The sequence below is a fragment of the Felis catus genome, chromosome C1 (assembly GCF_018350175.1).
Source record: "Felis catus isolate Fca126 chromosome C1, F.catus_Fca126_mat1.0, whole genome shotgun sequence".
Classification (NCBI taxonomy): domain Eukaryota; kingdom Metazoa; phylum Chordata; class Mammalia; order Carnivora; family Felidae; genus Felis; species Felis catus.
This window is the reverse complement of record NC_058375.1, coordinates 150,740,161-150,757,328: the sequence shown is the minus strand read 5'-3', so window position 1 is coordinate 150,757,328 and position 17,168 is coordinate 150,740,161. Positions and strand designations below refer to the sequence as shown.

General features: G+C 36.0%; 1 protein-coding gene and 1 pseudogene across 2 annotated transcripts in view; both read right to left on the bottom strand.

The window, feature by feature from the left end:
* The window catches only part of PSMD14 (proteasome 26S subunit, non-ATPase 14), a 97,034-nt gene that overhangs the window by 2,849 nt on the left and 77,017 nt on the right, over positions 1 to 17,168 (bottom strand). For both annotated transcript variants that reach the window (XM_006935316.4, XM_045033869.1), the window contains exons 9-11: positions 15,864 to 15,938; positions 11,260 to 11,385; positions 50 to 112 (exon numbers count right to left, since the gene is read on the bottom strand). In XM_006935316.4, the coding sequence (XP_006935378.1) occupies positions 50 to 112; positions 11,260 to 11,385; positions 15,864 to 15,938 (264 nt within the window). The remainder of the gene's footprint in view (positions 1 to 49; positions 113 to 11,259; positions 11,386 to 15,863; positions 15,939 to 17,168) is intronic.
* LOC111562181 lies at positions 13,759 to 13,872 on the bottom strand (annotated as a pseudogene).

Here is a 17,168-nt window from a genome sequence, read left to right as displayed (position 1 = left end):
CAAGAGCATGTTATTATGCGACTGCATAACCTATTACGGTATACCTCACCTGCTTGCCAACATTCTTTATTGCCAGCTGTTCAGGTGTCATCTTATCTTCTTCTTCTACAGCCTGTGAACGAAACACAAAGGACAGAGTTTCAAATTCTAAATTTACTTTTCCCACTGTAGAATATTCAAAGACAATGGTGACCATAATTTTCATTCACAGAATCTTTGATTCAAGTGACTTATTAAACAAAAACGTGATTTTGCTACTCTTTAGAATAACCTTCAATTGTAGTAAAAACGACTACCACCATCATTTTGAAAACAGACTTAAGAAATATGTAAAAGACACTGAATATGTTAAACTGGACCACCAAATGATAGTATTAACTCTCTGGAAGCTGTTACAGAATTCTTTGAGGGATGGCTAAACCGGAGGACAGAAGCCCCCGAGGCAGCTGTTTATGGCACCATGATGCTAACTAGTCCTATTCTGTGTTCTTTCCCTTTTCCTACTCCCGTCACACCTCTGCCCCAACTTCCCATTTCTTTGTCTCCTTTTTCTTGTCAACTGAATCTTTATACACCCAGTATCTATTTAACTACCAGTATCTCTTCAGATCAAAGGAGCTGCTGGCTTTTTTTTTATGTTTATTTATTTATTTATTTTTGAGAGAGAGAGAGAGAGAGAGAGAGAGAGTCAGAAAGACAGGAGACACAGAACGTGAGAGAGAGAGGGGCAGAGAGAGAGGAAGACACAGAATCCGAAGCAGGCTCCAGGCTCTGAGCTGTCAGCACAGAGCCCGATGTGGGGCTTGAACTCATGAACGGTGAGATGATCATGACCTGAACTGAAGTTGGATGCTCAACTGACTGAGTCATCCAGACGCCCCAAGGAGCTGCTCACTTTTGATCCACTTAACAAATCATATAGTTTTCTCCCTTCACAACTCTACACATTTAAAATCTCTAAAAGTAGTACATGTATTCAGAAAAAAAATCTCACTTCTCCATGACTGATCTTTAGTAATCATGAAGAAACAGAGTAATGTGAAGTTTTCAGCATGAAAAACGTACTTGAATTAAAATCCAAATCAAGTAAAAATGAAATCAACCAAAATATACATAAACCATTTTCTAGTATTATCAGTTAGCTACAAACACTTAGGTGCATGACCACAAATTTTCTAGCAAGTAATTATGAAAAATTACAGAATTTAGATTAGCTACCATCACTGTCACCCTCTCTCAACAATAGCACCACCATAAAACCTCTTTATTGAGAAGGAACCTCCTAAAGAGTCTGGGTATGTTTCTGTCTGAATGAAGCCAGGACTCTGTATCAGGTGAACTCCTTGTCTTTAGTGCCTGATAAACGGAAAACAAAGAAAACTGAAGGGTCACCAACCTTAAGAAATAACACCACAGCACTTACCACAAAGATGGTTACAAAAGAGGGTGAGATGGTGGGGGTAGAAAGCCGGAAACCAAAATCCCAGTGAGGGTTAGATTTGGATACTCTAAACTTAATAATCTTGCAGCTGCCAAATTTCTTCATGTGTGAACAATGAACATGTAGGAAATGCAATCATCAGACATTTCCCATAAACTGGGAAGTTTGGCTGCATTTCACACCTTCTTAATAGTTTTGTAAACAGAGAACTTGAAAATGAGCAAAGATGGCAAGTGTCTAATTTTATAAATGGACAAACTATCTAGAGAATTTTCCCCAGTAGAACCTGCCTAAAGAGAAAAGATGGTGAATAAGTACTGTATCTAGTGATTATTAGAGGATACTTATTTACAACACATCATCAAGAAAATACATTTATGACTCATAAAACTGAAAGAAGGAAAAATAAAAGTTAATAACACTCCAAATCTAGAATTCCCTAGATAGAGAGTATGTTCATTTTCAGAGTCAGATGTCACTCCTATTATTCTCAGCTAGTTAAAAAAGTATTACCTAAGTGGGAAATTGCTTCCCCGCTATCCCAATGATTTACATATATAGAAACAAAGACAACACATAAAAAAGTTTCTTTTCCTCAATTACTTTGACAAATCCTGACACTATACCTTACCTACTTGAAAACATTATTGATGAATGGAACAATTCACTTAAGTTGTATTCTGCATTCATTCAGTGTTAGCTGCTCCATGCACATGTTGAAAACAGTACAGTATTGGAAGGAGGTAAGAGTTTTGGAATTTGGCTCAAAATACCAGTCAATGTACAAAATAGTTATTACAAAGTATTATGGAGTATCGCAAATATCAAAGATGGCGGGTACGCAAAAATGAAAGTCAAAAAGCATTTTTTCACTTTTTCTCTTCACTGGTCCTTTTCTAAAAAGGTTAAACAGAACATAAAAAGTTCTAACTTAATTTTTAAAATCTTTTACATCATTTAACCACTTTACCAATTAGTTTTTCCATTTCCAATAATTAAAAGAGAGAGTTCACAAACTCTTTGAGAAGTGCAGATGGTAAAAAGTACTCCCAGCCATAGATGCCATCTGGAAAATGAGGAGCAGCTGTAGATTTAGGCATATACTAAGGTTGCAAACCCCCATGACAAAGAATAAGCACATCTCTTTCATTCTAAGATACACCAGATCAGACCAGATCATCACATCAAAACCTTGAATGTTTTCTCCACTTACCTAAGTTACCTAGATCTCATCTGCCATCTGGGCATGACCAGTTTGTCTTCATTCATAGTTCTAATCTGGCTAGTCACCAGGAAAAATTAAGAAATGGTAGCAGCAGAAACAAATGAAATTCAGGCACAGGCAGTGTCCTCACTAGGGGAACTTCTGTGTTTATGGCAACTTCTGTGATTTGGCATCAAATTTTGCTTTTGCATTCATGCTCTTCGGTTTACTCAACCAACAAAAAAGCACTGAAAATGTTTGTGGCTATTCACACTAGAAACGTTTTTAACAGTTTATCAACAAAGACCCCCAGATGGCTATCCCATCATGCACGGTCTGCACAGTTCTAAGAAATTCCTAGAATTTGGTCTGTTATGTTATCATAATCCCCTCAGACGTACCCCCATGTTAAACAGTCTTTAACTAAACCCATTAACTTCATTCTCCTTTTTCTGGTAATGGTCAAATTTCTTAAATAGAAAACAGGTATCTCAGATTCTACCATTTTATTTACCCTTTAAAAAATATGGACTGGATCTTTTGCACTTCATTTACACTCTTTTAAGGATCTCCACCAGGTAAAATCCAATGAACTCAGTTTTCTTGAACTTTCTGAACGCCTTAAAGAACTTCTTCAATCGCTGTTTTCTCTTCTAACCCTTTAACCTCTCTGTTTTTATAACACCATGTCTCCTATTCCACTCCATACTTCTCTGGTCCTTGGGCTTCTTTTCTTCCCTTTGAAATATTAACTTTCTTTACTCTATAACATTCCCTGATCCCATTTAATAAGCACGTGCTTTCTAAAATCACATAGATGGTAATTTTTTTCACCATCAATCTCTGCATAACTGCTAGTGAATTTCAAGATATTGTCTTTTCCTTCTTTCTTGATTTTATATGAAGTTAATGTATTGACTATATAACTGAAAATCACATTACTGGGTTAAGGGTAAAGAACAAGTTTAAAGAAATGGCTTTTATAAAACATACTTGAGAAAGCAAAATTAGCACACATGAAACAATTAGAAATCTGAGACAGGAGAAGAGGTGTGAGTTTGGAGAACATAAAATTGGTTTTCCTACAACTATCAGTAATTACATATTACCAGACACTTGCTTTTACAAATATTGATTTACTGACTCCTTAAAACATCCCAGTGAAGTAAGTTAATATACATTTTATATGTAAAGGAATTAGGCACTATCTCCTTGGGAGAACCATATGTTAATTCCAGCAATACTCCTATTATATATAAAAAAAATGTATTTCTAACTCTCCTTTTGAAATAGCTTGTAACACTTTAGGTACATTCTATGCATGTCCTCGACAGCAGAATTTTCATTTACATATTCAATAATCACTACTAAGTACTCCCTCTGAATAAGATAGTTCTCTCTTCAAGGAGCTCACATTTGGGCTTTACTTGCCTGGAAATCTCAAACTGCAATGCAGTACGAAATATACAAAAATGGAATGTGCACAAAGAACAATGGGGCCACATATAGAATATAGCCAATAAGCAATGCAACTGTGACTTCAACAGTACTATCTATCTCCAAAGACCTTGAAGCAATATTCATGACAATTCAGGAAATAATTACTTTATAATGACATATCCTGGATAATAATAAAGCCAAACCCATGATTTAATAAGCAGCCTAAACAGCATAAATTCTAAAAATCTTACAGGGAATCCAATTTAAAAGTGTAACTACATGAAATAGGGATATATAATAAACATCATAGGTGTATGTGTATGCACCCATAACAGAAATTATAGTTCAGCTTGTTGAAAAATTTCTATGACAGAATCTACTAGATGCCTACCCAACATGTATCCTCCCTTTCTTCTTTTGTAATACCACCCTAATTTCCTTAAAGACAGTGCTGCTCCCAGGTAAAAGACCACACTATATATACAGCCTTTCTCAAAGTAAGATGTGTCCACTTGAGTTCTGCCAACGAGACTATAATCAGAAGTGCTGTTGGGTAGGGTTTACGAAAAGGACTGTGAAACGGAGCAGATTTAGCTGGGGCGCATCCCTCTTTTGCCCCTCCTTTTTAACCAGTTACTGGGAACTCAGATGGGATGGCTAAACCTCTAGCAATCACCCTGAATCATGAGGATATCTAGAGGATGGAAGCCAATATGAGGAAAGTGGAGCAAAATATAGGAGGAATCTAGGTTCATGAAGACTTCAAAGTGTCATACTGGCCTTGACTTGCAAGATACCTACATTTCTTTCTTTTTCTTTTTCTTTTTTATTAAGAGACCTACATTTCTATCTTGTTGAAACCATTGCTACTTTGAGCTAACACAATCTTAGATATAAGCAACATCTGGTTAATGCAAAAACTGAAAATAATTCAGGATTTACATGAAGTATATTATTCCTCTACTTTCCATCTTTGAGGTGACACTGTTCATAACATAATATGTTGAGATAAATGTGAGATAGGTATCTTTAAAAAAGAAAAGGAAGGTAACATAGTAGGAACTTTTCAAATTGTTATACAATTCAATTTCTACACATAAGAGCAGGTTGTAAATACTTCTATAAGTCGGTACTTACAGAATTTTTTCTTCAAAATAAACCTTAAAAGAGAACATGTTAGTTTTAAGAGATATATGCATTTATAATTGAAACATAGCCCCTCTGCAAAGTGCTGTAACTCTTTACTTACCCACTAGTGATGCATTTTCCCAAATCATTTCTTAAATTTGAAAATAAAATTTTTCTTTGACTACTTAATAAGGTTGAACTTGTCTTTTCATGTTTATATGCCATTTGTCTTCAGTGAGTTTTCCAGCTGTTTTGTCCAAAATTATTGTTTTTTAAAACTACGTTATAGGGATTCTTGTGGATACTATACAATTTTTTGGATGCTAGTCTTTTCTGTGTTACCAGTACAAATATTTTCTCCCAGTCTGACTCCTAACAAGCAGTCAATAAATGTTAATTTACTATTTTTGTTGCAGATAAACCATACTGTCAAGTTATCAAAACTGTAAATTACCTCATTGATATTCTTACTAGCATTAAAGTAATCTTCCCTATAATAGTATATATTCCCTATATAGTAATTTTTCCTATAATCTAGAATCAATGATGATTTCCAGCTGGAACACTACATATAAATCAGGGCACGTTCTTCAAAGCCAGACCTAATTCGGCTGGCATTTAGTTTGTACGGGCCCATCAACTTTTTTCAAAGCTAAATTCTCTCCAAAGACTTCTTGCTACATGTGGCAAGCTTTACAATATTGACAACAATATTTACAATACTGAATCTTCCTATGTGAAAACAAAGGAATCTATTTTATAAATATTTTTAATATTATTGAAATAAGCCATATACATTTAAACATGTATTTCTTATGTTAATTATTTCTAAGTATTTTATAAGTTTGGATACTATGAACTGACTTGCCTATTACAGTTTTCACCTGGTTTCAGCTTATGTAATTACATGGTTACCACATACATAATTCTCTATTTTAACAGTTCTGATGGTCTTCTAGTTTAGTCTCTTAGATTACTGTTTGATTGTAAACATATCCTATCATACTTAAATAATGATAATCTGTCTTGGTCTTCCCAATATTTATTTATTATTTTGTTTTTCTTATCTTATTGCACTAGCATAAACCAACATTTTCCCAGTTAAAATAGCTACTGTAGTAAACCAATGTAATCATATAATTACATGTTTTATATCTAATCACATAAAAAATATACCTGAATTTTCTTTCAGGTTATAGAGTAGGTACTATTTCTACCTGAAGGGTAAAGGTCAGATCTCAGAATTTATAGGGCTACATGTTTGAAAACAAGGTAAATTTTTATGTCTCTGTTATTTTTTTCTAAGTTTTACTTATTTAAGTGATCTCTACATCCAACGTGGGGCTCGAACTCATGACCCTGAGATCAAGAGTTTGATGCTCTACCATCTGAGCCAGCCAGGTTCCCCTCTTTATGCTATTTTTTTTTTTTTTTGAGAGAGAGGGAGGGAAAGAGAGAGATTGTGTGGGTTTGTACAGGGGCGAGTGTTAGAGGGAGAGAGAGAGTGAATCTTAAGCAAGCTCTAGGCTCAGCAAGGAGCCCACTATAGGGCTCAATCCCACACCCCTGAAATCATGACCTGAGCCAAAATCAAGAGACGCTCATCCGACTAAGCCACCAAGCACCCCTTATTTTATTCTTAAAATGCTCCTTTTATAATTCACTTTTCACTTGCACATTCATTTACAAGTATCCAATCAAATATTATCAATATTTTAAAACCTGATACATCTTAGCATGAATAAATTAGAGGAGATTTAGAATAACAGAGTGTGGTGGTTGTAGTTCAGTAATTAGAGAAATCAATGACTAGTAATCAAGCAGAATCTTTGTGTGGAATTCAGACTTGAAATAGAAAAGTTGGGACAAAGGAATTTAATTATTTTCTAATCTTCTTTCACTTTAGGAGCTAACTGGCACCTAACAGTAATTACCTTAGTTTAAAACACCAACCAATTAAAAAGAATACTATGAAGAATTGGTAGCATGGGCATTTCTTTTTATATTTTAAGTGTTACTAAAAACTCCACCACATTCTCTTTCAATCACAGAGGGAATTACATTCTCAAATTTGGACTCCTTCATATCACAGCTTACACATTGTTTTCATTTTATAACCAAACCTTACAAGTTTTTGAGTACTACAGAGATTTTTTAAAACTGTAAAATAGGAAAAACTTCTGTGGATGGGCAGCAGTAACCATAAATAGGTTATTTCCTGGCAGTGGTACCAATATGAATTTACTTAAAACTTGCAATGTTACAGAGAAATGAAAACCATTCCTACAGTCTGCTGAATAATATTACTTAAGTCACTAATGTATAAAAGGTTAACTGTTTTAAGTATGATAAACTATTTCTTTCTCTTTAATCTTCACAGCATGAAAAACATACACTAGAAAGATAAAAAAAAATTTTCCCTATAATCTAGAATCGATGATTTCCAGCTGGAACACTACATATAAATCAGGGCATGCTCTTCAAAGCCAGACCTAATTCTGCTGGAATTTAGTTTGTATAGGCCCATCAACTTTTTTCAAAGTTAAATTCTCTCCAAAGACTTCTTGCTACATGCAGCAAATTTTAGACACTCTCCCTTGGCTAGTATTTATTTGGTAGGTTAATGTAAAAAGAAAAATATTACTTTCTTTTTAAACTTTGAGAGAGAGCCTGTGAGCACATGAACGAGAGAGGGGCAGAGAGAGGGAGAGAGAATACCAACCAGGCTCCATCATGTCAGCACAGAGCCCAATGTGCGGCTCCATCTCAGAAACTGTGAGATCATGACCTAAGCTGAAATCAAGAGTCGGATGCTTAACCGACTGAGCCACCCAATAGCCCTGAGAAATACTACTTTTTGGTTTGACAACCAAAAAAAAAAATTTTAGCTGTCTCCAAAATCTTAAGCTCTAGCTCCTATCATTAAATTTTAGTCCTGTATTTCTACCTGCTTGTTTAAAATACAACTCGATCTCCTTTCTCAATCCTTGTACTTCAAAATTGGAAAATTTTAATGGTACTAACATACTTTTAGTCACCTAGGTAAGAAACCCTGAATTCATCTCTGATTCCTCCTTCTTCTTTCACTCCATCTATCCAGGTGCCATGTTTTCTTTATTTGTCTGCTGATGCCTCTGTTCCCAATGCTACTCTGGTAAACCAAAATACCTAGCACCTTTTGTTTGGGTAACAGCAAGCTCCTCCTGAACAGAACCTCCATGTCAAATCTCCTCTTCCGGCACAGCACTTCCTCTACACTGTCGTCAAATTACATTTCTAAAATTAGGTTCTGGGATATCATACTCCTGGTCAAAAATAACTCTATCCTGGGACACCTGGGTGGCTCAGATGGTTAAACGTCAGACTTCAGCTCAGGTCATAATCTCATGGTTCATGAGTTCAAGCCCCGTGTTGGGCTCTGTGATGACAGCTCAGAACCTGGAGCCTGCTCTGGATTCTGTCTCTCTCTTTCTCTCTGTCCCTCCCCCACTTGCCCTCTGTCTCTTTCTCTCTCTCAAATATAAACAAACATTAAAAAAATTAAAAAAAAAAAACCCAACAACTCTATCCTGGTATTCTAAATCCTGTTACTTGAATTCAATAACTTTAAAAAACTCTTCCCGGGGTGCCTGGATGGCTCAGTCAGTTAGGCGGCCGACTTCAGCTCAGGTCATGATCTCGCGGTCCGTGAGTTCGAGCTCCGCGTCGGGCTCTGTGCTGACAGCTCAGAGCCTGGAGCCTGTTTCAGATTCTGTGTCTCCCTCTCTCTGACCCTCCCCCGTTCATGCTCTGTCTCTCTCTGTCTCAAAAATAAATAAACGTTAAAAAAAAAATTAAAAAAAAAAAATTAAAAAAAAAAAAAAACTCTTCCCCACTCACCCTCATATAGTATATACTCTAGCCAAACACAGTTTCCTAAAGGTGTCTTTGCCTTTCTGTCTCCTGGTCTTTGCCTGTGATGTTTATTTTGCCTACGGTAACATTTCTCTGTATGTCCAAATCTTATTCATGCTTTAAGGTCTAGTTCAAATGCTGTATTCTCTAAGATAGCATCCTGGGTCTCCCACAACTGAAAGCAAGAGCCTCTGAATCTCTATAGGACTTCACTATATTCTCTATGGTAGTGTTCTCTAACTTCCAACTTGAATGAATACACAAATCTCCTGGAAATCTTGATAAACTATAGATTTTCATTCGGTAGGTCTGAGAGTCTATATTTCTAACATGATCCCAGGTGACACTGATACAGCTGGTTTGTGGACTATTTGAATACTGACGTGTTATGGAACACACCAATTTTAGCCTACAACTCTGATTATTTGTAAACTTTTTTTACTGCCTCTGTTTTCCTAAAAATGAAGGAAGGATCCCTGTTTTCCACTGCAACTTGTACAGGGGATATGCAATTGATATTTGTAAACAAAACCCTGCAAAACTTGTATGTTTTACAAATTACAGGTTTTCAATCCATTAATGGGTTGCAAGCTATATGTACGTGTATATAATATGTATGTATATAACTGAAACAATAAAATTAAGTCAAATGAGAAAAAATATATCACATGTAATAAGGGTAAATATTGTTTTATAAAACTTTTGTTGCAACTACATATACACACATATACATTTGCATGTACTTGGTTAAAAACGTAAAATCTGTTTTCTAATTTTTTTTAATGTTCATATATTTTTGAGAGAGAGAGAGAAAGACAGAACATGAGCAGGGGAGGGGCAGAGACACAGGGAGACACAGAATCCAAAGCAGGCTCCAGGCTCTGAGCTGTCAGCACAGAGCCCGATGCAGGGGCTCAAACCCACGAACCATGAGATCATGACCTGAGCCAAAGTCAGACGCTTAATTGACTGAGCCACCCAGGTGTCCCCAAAATCTGTTTTTCATGTGAGTTTTAGTCAAGAAAGCTGTAAAATACGTGTTATGGGTGGAATCATGTCCCCAAAAAAGATATGTTGGACCCTTAACCATGGTTAGAGATTAAAGTTGCCACAACCTAAGAAAACCTGGGACTGAAGAATGTGGAAAAGGAAAGGAAAGATATTCCCCTGGAGGCTTCAGAGGGAGCATGGCCCTGCCAATACCTTGATTTGGGACTTTTAGCCTCCATAATCATGAGGGAATGTATTTGTTTTAAGACACCCAGTTTATGGCAATTTGTTATGGCAGTCCTTGGAAACTAACAGAACACAGAAGAAACATTTTATTTTATTTTTTAGTTTGTTTGTTTGTGTATGTGTGTGTATGCATGTTTGTATATACTGACTGACTAAATAATTGACAGAGAGGTAGGGGCAGAGAGAGAAGGAAAGAGAGAATCCCAAGCAGGTTCCACACTGTCACTGTGGGCCCAATGCGGGGCTCAAACTCACGAACTGTGAGATCATGACTTGAGCCAAAATCTAGAGTGGACGCTGAACTGACTGAGCCACCCAGGCACCCCCAGATATACTTTAGTCACAGATCAAGTATTTTCTTAATTTCAGAATTAGCACTAATCCTAATACATTATATTGTGTTTCTTTGTGTTTTTCCTACCAGAAAATAAGTTCTGTGTGGACAAGTATTGCTTCTTACCATACCCCCTGTGCCTGGTGCATAGCAGGTTTTCAAGAGACACTTATTAAATGGAAAAAAGAAAAGCTCGTAAACTAAACTGTATGTAGAAGTATTAAATGCTGTTGTTATTATCCTACATCCACTTGTTTCCCATTCCCTCCCAAGAAAAAGCCCTTTGGATAATCAAAACATTTCAAATGTAAAATCTAGCCAGCTGCCTATTTTATTAAAGTTGTACTGAAACACGGCCTCACTCACTCCTTTACATACTGTCTGTGGCTACTTTTCTACTACGACAGCAGAGTTGAGTACCTACAACAGACTGGATGGCTTTCAAAGTCCAAAATATTTACTATTTGATCTATAAAACAGGCCACTCTATTTTTTAACTATGTATATATTTATACAATACTTGCCATCTAATCATATGTATTCTAAAGATTATAAGAAATAAATGTGGGAAGTAACCTTCACCTTATTGTAATTCTTGGCTAATTCCAACATCTCTTTTACCACTGATTCATTGTGTTTACAGTGTTCACTGTAGTCCTGAAGTGTCAAACCTTCCATCCAACTCTTCTTATGCAAATTTAGCAACATCTGAAAAATATAAAGAGTGATTATTTTCCTGTATTGAGGATACCTCTTCACTTGCCCTGAGAAACAACTTCACACAATTTGGAATTAATGAATTTAAAATTTAATTTTATTAACTTAAATTCTAGTAAGAATTCTCCTAAATTTATATTAATATAACCTAAGGAGTATTCCAACCTCATGGCCTTTGTACTTGCTGTCCTTCTGCCACAAAGACTATTTTCCTTATCTTTGCATGCCTTACCTTTCTCATTTCCTTAAAAATAGGTGGCTTTCCTCATCACATTATATAAAAAAGCCACCTCACACTATCTCAAACATCTTTCTTCCCTTATCATTATTTTTAGAACATTATCAACACTTGAAAATTTTATTATTGCATTTCTCGCTCACTAAAATATCAAAAGAGTAGAAACTTTCCCAGTTGATTTCAAGATCACCAGGATGTAGATTCTAGAACAATATCTAATCATAACAAACATTCAATAAACACCTGTTGAATGCATAAAGAATGAATGGATGGATGGATGGATGGATGGATGGATGGATGGATGGATAAAACTGCTATGTTACACACAAGGTCTCTAATAGTTCATACAGTCCAGCTTTCAAATACCAAGGTAAGGAGGTAAATGCCCCATTTACTGAATGACTTCATGTAAATCTTACTGTGCCTCAGTTTACATATTTATGAATTGGGGGCTTATATTAGATAATAAATTTCTTTTCAATTCTAATATTCCATCCATAATTTTTAAAATGAAAACTTCCTTACTGTCTAAATGAAAAGTCATGAAACTGGGCAGGAAATCACAGATTTATCCAGTGTGCAATCAAATCAGCAAACTAGGATCAGACTCTATTAGTGATCGTGGAACTAAATACCTTAGTTCACTGTTTCTCAAACTGGACTCCTAGTTCTGAGTATGTAATTCCTGGAAGTTCCTAAATTTTCAAGTTTAGAGTATTTAAGACAGTTTTTCTTAGTCTTATTCTACAAATGTTCTTTAGGTGAACTTACAATTGAGTAACTTTTTAAAATGACTGCTAAAATCACTGTGAAAAAAATCTGGTTGCCATTACAGCCAGACTATTTTGTGAGATCCATGAGCTGTAATCTGAAGACGTAGCTAGAATAGTTTAGAAAAACGATTCTACTTGCTCAGAGACTTGCAGTTACATGTGGTACAAAGGTTTTCTTATGCTAGAGAAAAAGGTGCATGTCAAAAATCACCTATGAGACTTTGCCAGACACAAAGCTCCAAATTCCTCCATTCCCATTCAAGGGCCCAAGGAGAGACAAGAGTAACCTGAAAAAAATCCTACACAACTAACTCCAATTTTTTTGACTGCTTCCCATCTTCTCCACTGATAAGTGTTCTAGATAATATATCTTCAGGAAATTTTGGTGCAGCTGCAACTATATGTATTATAAAACTACCTATAATTAAGTGTGGAGAACTGGATTTTTCTACCACTTCCAAAGCAAAGTTTCCACAGAGCGTGAGGATATCTCTACCATGCCTGAACAAGGATTCCACTGGGACCCCTGAGGAAGTTTAAAGTTAATTATACAGGTTGGTGGGTAAGAGTAAAGGCAGGGCTTTTGTTACCATAAAAGCTCCTGAACTAAGCTATTAGGAGCATAAGCATAACATTAATTAACTTATGTAGGTATTTGCACATGTGTCCTTAATGTCAAGGATAGTGGCTAAATTTTGGGGGGTACCAAAAAGGGGGAAAGCTGATGTAATTAGCTGGATATTTCTAACCAGTTGGGTGTTAGGTATCAGACTAAAAAAATATTCACATATACGAAATTTTCAGTTTGTATCTGACAGGTGCTCTTTTTCATGGCCAGTATCTATTCTGTAAAAATTAAAAATAGGTGTTGAAAATATACTCCAAGCTATCAACTAAATGTATCACAGCAGATGTAAACTTTGGGACACAGGCAAGCAGCTGCAAAAGAGCTCAATGGCTCTATGTCTCCCCTCAGGACAGCAAAGAACTGGCCCCTGCAGCCCCTCACTCATCACCATGCTCAAAGCACACAGGACCTTTGGGTGCGTTTACTGGTTGCTTTGACCTTTTATTTATATTTTATAATTTATTTATTTATTTATTTATTTATTTATTTATTATTTATTTTTTATGTCAGACGGGTAATGTGCCAACGTCATAACAAGGTTTTTTTTTTTTTTAATATTTTTAATGTTTATTTATTTTTGAGAGAGAGAGACAGAGCATGAATGAGGGAGGGTCAGAGAGAGAGTGAGACACAGAATCCGAAACAGGCTTCAGGCTCTGAGCTGTCAGCACAGAGCCCGACGTGGGGCTCGAACTCACGGACTGCGAGATCATGACCTGAGCCGAAGTCGGCCGCTTAACCGACTAAGCCACCCAGGCGCCCCCATAACAAGGTTTAAGGGTGGCACATGTCACACAACGGTGTGAACACCCAATCACGCTTATGAACTACAAAAGGATATAGCTTTGACCTTTTAAAATATGTATTATAAAACTTAAAAAAACAAAAGTCTCCTTTTAATGAAAGCCTTATACAGCACATCCTCTCCACAATATATGAATGAGATTAAAACTAGGGGTCATCTGGTTGAAAAGAGGCAGCACTGACAGATGAATGGATAAAGAAGGTGTGGTGTGTGTGTGTGTGTGTGTGTGTGTGTGTGTGTGTGTATACATACATACACAATGGAATATTACTTGGCAATCAAAAAGAATGAAACCTTGCCATTTGCAACTATGTGGATGGAACCAGAGTATATTATGCTAAGCGAAATTAGTCAGGGAAAGACAAGTATCATATGACTTCACTCACATGTGGAATTTAAGATACAAAAGAGATGAACATAAGGGAAGGGAAGCAAAAATACAAACAAGGAGGGGGACAAAACATAAGAGACTCGAATACAGAGAACAAACTGAGGGCTGCTGGAGGGGTTGTGGGTGGGAGGATAGGTAAGGGGTAAGGGGGGATGGGTAAATAGGTAGGGCATTAAGGAAGACACTTATTGGGATGAGCACTGGGTGTTATATATAAGGGATTCCATACTGGAATCTACTCCTGAAATCATTATTGCATTATATGCTAACTAACTAGGATGTAAATTAAAAAAAATCAAACAAATAAATAAAAGTAAAAAATAATTTTAAAAAAATGAAAGAGGGGGCACTATGAACAGCCCAATTTATCCCACTTCTCATCCACCTCATGTGCTACAGGTGAATACCCTTCTAAGGTACCTTTGTGGGAAACAGTTTCAACCAGTTAAGAAACGTCTTGTTTACTACTGATTACTCGTCACATTTGGACCAGAGAGTCACATGGGAATCAAAATGTATTGGCTATCAATAGTACTTACTGCTCTTAAAAATTATGTTAAGTCTCTCTCAGAGAGAAATACAAGAAACTAATTTGGAAGATGACTAATTGTAATAGTAAAGAAAGAAAAAAGCAGTTCTGATTATAATTTCAAAAAGCAATAGGCAGACTTAAATATTTGGCATTAGGTGAAATAATCCTAAAATAGTAGAAACAAAAGAATGTTATAACCAAGATGTGAGGTAATTGTTCAGGTAATCAAAATTTAAAATTGCCTAGTATATGTATGGAAACCAATTTGTCAATAAATTTCATATAAAAAAAAAGAAAAAGCAAAAAAAATAAAAATAAAAAAATAAAATTGCCTAGTATAAAAAGGGTAAGAATGTAGCTGTAAATATCTGAAAACACTACTGCATTTCCCTTTTTAATTTTTTTTTAAGTTTATTTATTTATTTTGAGAGACAGAGAGAGCAAGCAGAGGAGGGGCCGAGAGAGAGAGAGAGAGAGACAGAGAGAGAGAGAGAAAGGGAGAGAGGGAGAGAGAGGGGGAGAGAAGGGGAGAGAGGGGGAGGGAGGGAAGGAGGGAGGGAGAGAGAGAGAGAGAGAGAGAGAGAGAGAGAGAGAGAGAGAGAGGGAGGGAGAGAGAGACAGAGAGAGAGAGAGAGAGAGAGAGAGAGAGAGAGAGAGAGAGAGAGAGAGTCCCAAGCAAGCTCCACACTGCTTGAAGTGTGTGAAGCGTGAAGCCTGATGCGGGGCCTGAAAGCGTGAGCTGTGAGATCATGACCTGAGCCAAAACCAAGAGTTGGACGCTCAATCGACTGAGCCACCCAGGCACACCTCGAATAACCAGGCACCCAGGTTATTTTATTAGAAAAGATACATTAATCAGAAACATCACAGAATGAGGAGAAAGATTTTTATAGTAACTCATACAACCACACATAAACGTTTATTTCCTACTTATTCTCTATTTTAGCACCTACCAATAAGGTAAATGTCTTTAATATGCCCAATAAAATATTCCTTTATGTTCCTGAAATTCATTTGGAATGAAAAAATATTCGAACACATCAAATTCAAACATACTAGGTAATAGTTTAAATGGCTTTCTAAGATAAAAATTTTAACTTACCTTCTGTTCCAGTTCATTTTTTCGGTAGTTAATAGTAATGGAGTAGTAGTGTCTGTTTAGTCCGTGAATTAACGCCTATATATATAAATTATTAGAAAAGGACAAATTAATATTTTGCATGTAAAAGTTCAAAACTGCTGACATATCCTGTAAATAGTATCTTTACCATCTTCTAAAAAAAGTCTTTTAACCTAAATAAATGAAAATGTATTTTTTTTTCAGCTATAAATTTAGAAGGTTTAGAAGTACAGGTCACACATTGTTCAAAATATCATACACAGCAGCACAAATTCAACAGTTTCAGTAGCCTTGCTCAGAGTCAGAGACAGGGTCTGACCTCACTGTAATTTAAGTTACAAACTAACTATTCATAATCTATAAATAGTACTTAATTTGTTAAGTCTGATTTTATGATATCTAGGGGCTCTTTGTTATTTCAAAAGAAAAGCCTAAAATTTAGTCATAATAATACACTTATCTTTTCACACACAACATTAATCTGGGGTTTCCCTGTTTCTTGATTCAGTTCTACAGAGTCATATATAGAGTCAAATAATTGTGTCTACACATGTCTCCAAATTAACAAAGTCCATTTCTTACCTCATGATCTTAACCAGTGAGAGCAATCTCACTAACCAGAATTTTTTCCACTGCACTTGTCTTCTAAGACAAAGAGGAAGGTCATAATAAAAATTTAAGCTAATGACATGGCTTTATTAAGAAACAATGAAATCTGTGATGAAATCCACGTGCAACTGCTCAAATAATGGAACGCTAGCAACAGACGTTCAAATGGGGTTCAGAATGGTACTCTGGGAGACTCTCTATCTGCCTAGTAAGACATTCAAGTACAGAAATACACCTTGGATTTATGTTCAACAAGTATAAAAACAAAAAGCGTTCGGGGCGTAACTCAAATATAAAGCTAAAGCTGACCAAAACCACCACCACACTCTCTAATTGTTGGAATTTTACAGTTAAGGTCTTAAGGTATTGAGGTAGAGGAGGAAGGGGTAGAAAGGAAACATTTAATGAATACTCAGCCTCTGTCTTGCACATTAAGTCTTCTAATCTTCACAACAACCCAGTAAGGTAGACTGGTTCTATTTGTATTTTGACAGATGAAGAAAATATAACACAATTCTTAATCTGTACCAGTTTTATATCAAGGCAAAGATGGGATTTGAACCTGAGTACTTCTGGCTCCAAAGCCCATGTTTTTTCTACCATACTATGCCACAACGTATCTTAGGAAATTCTTGGATTCATAAGTCTTTACACTTTAAAGGACCAGGATAAAAACAA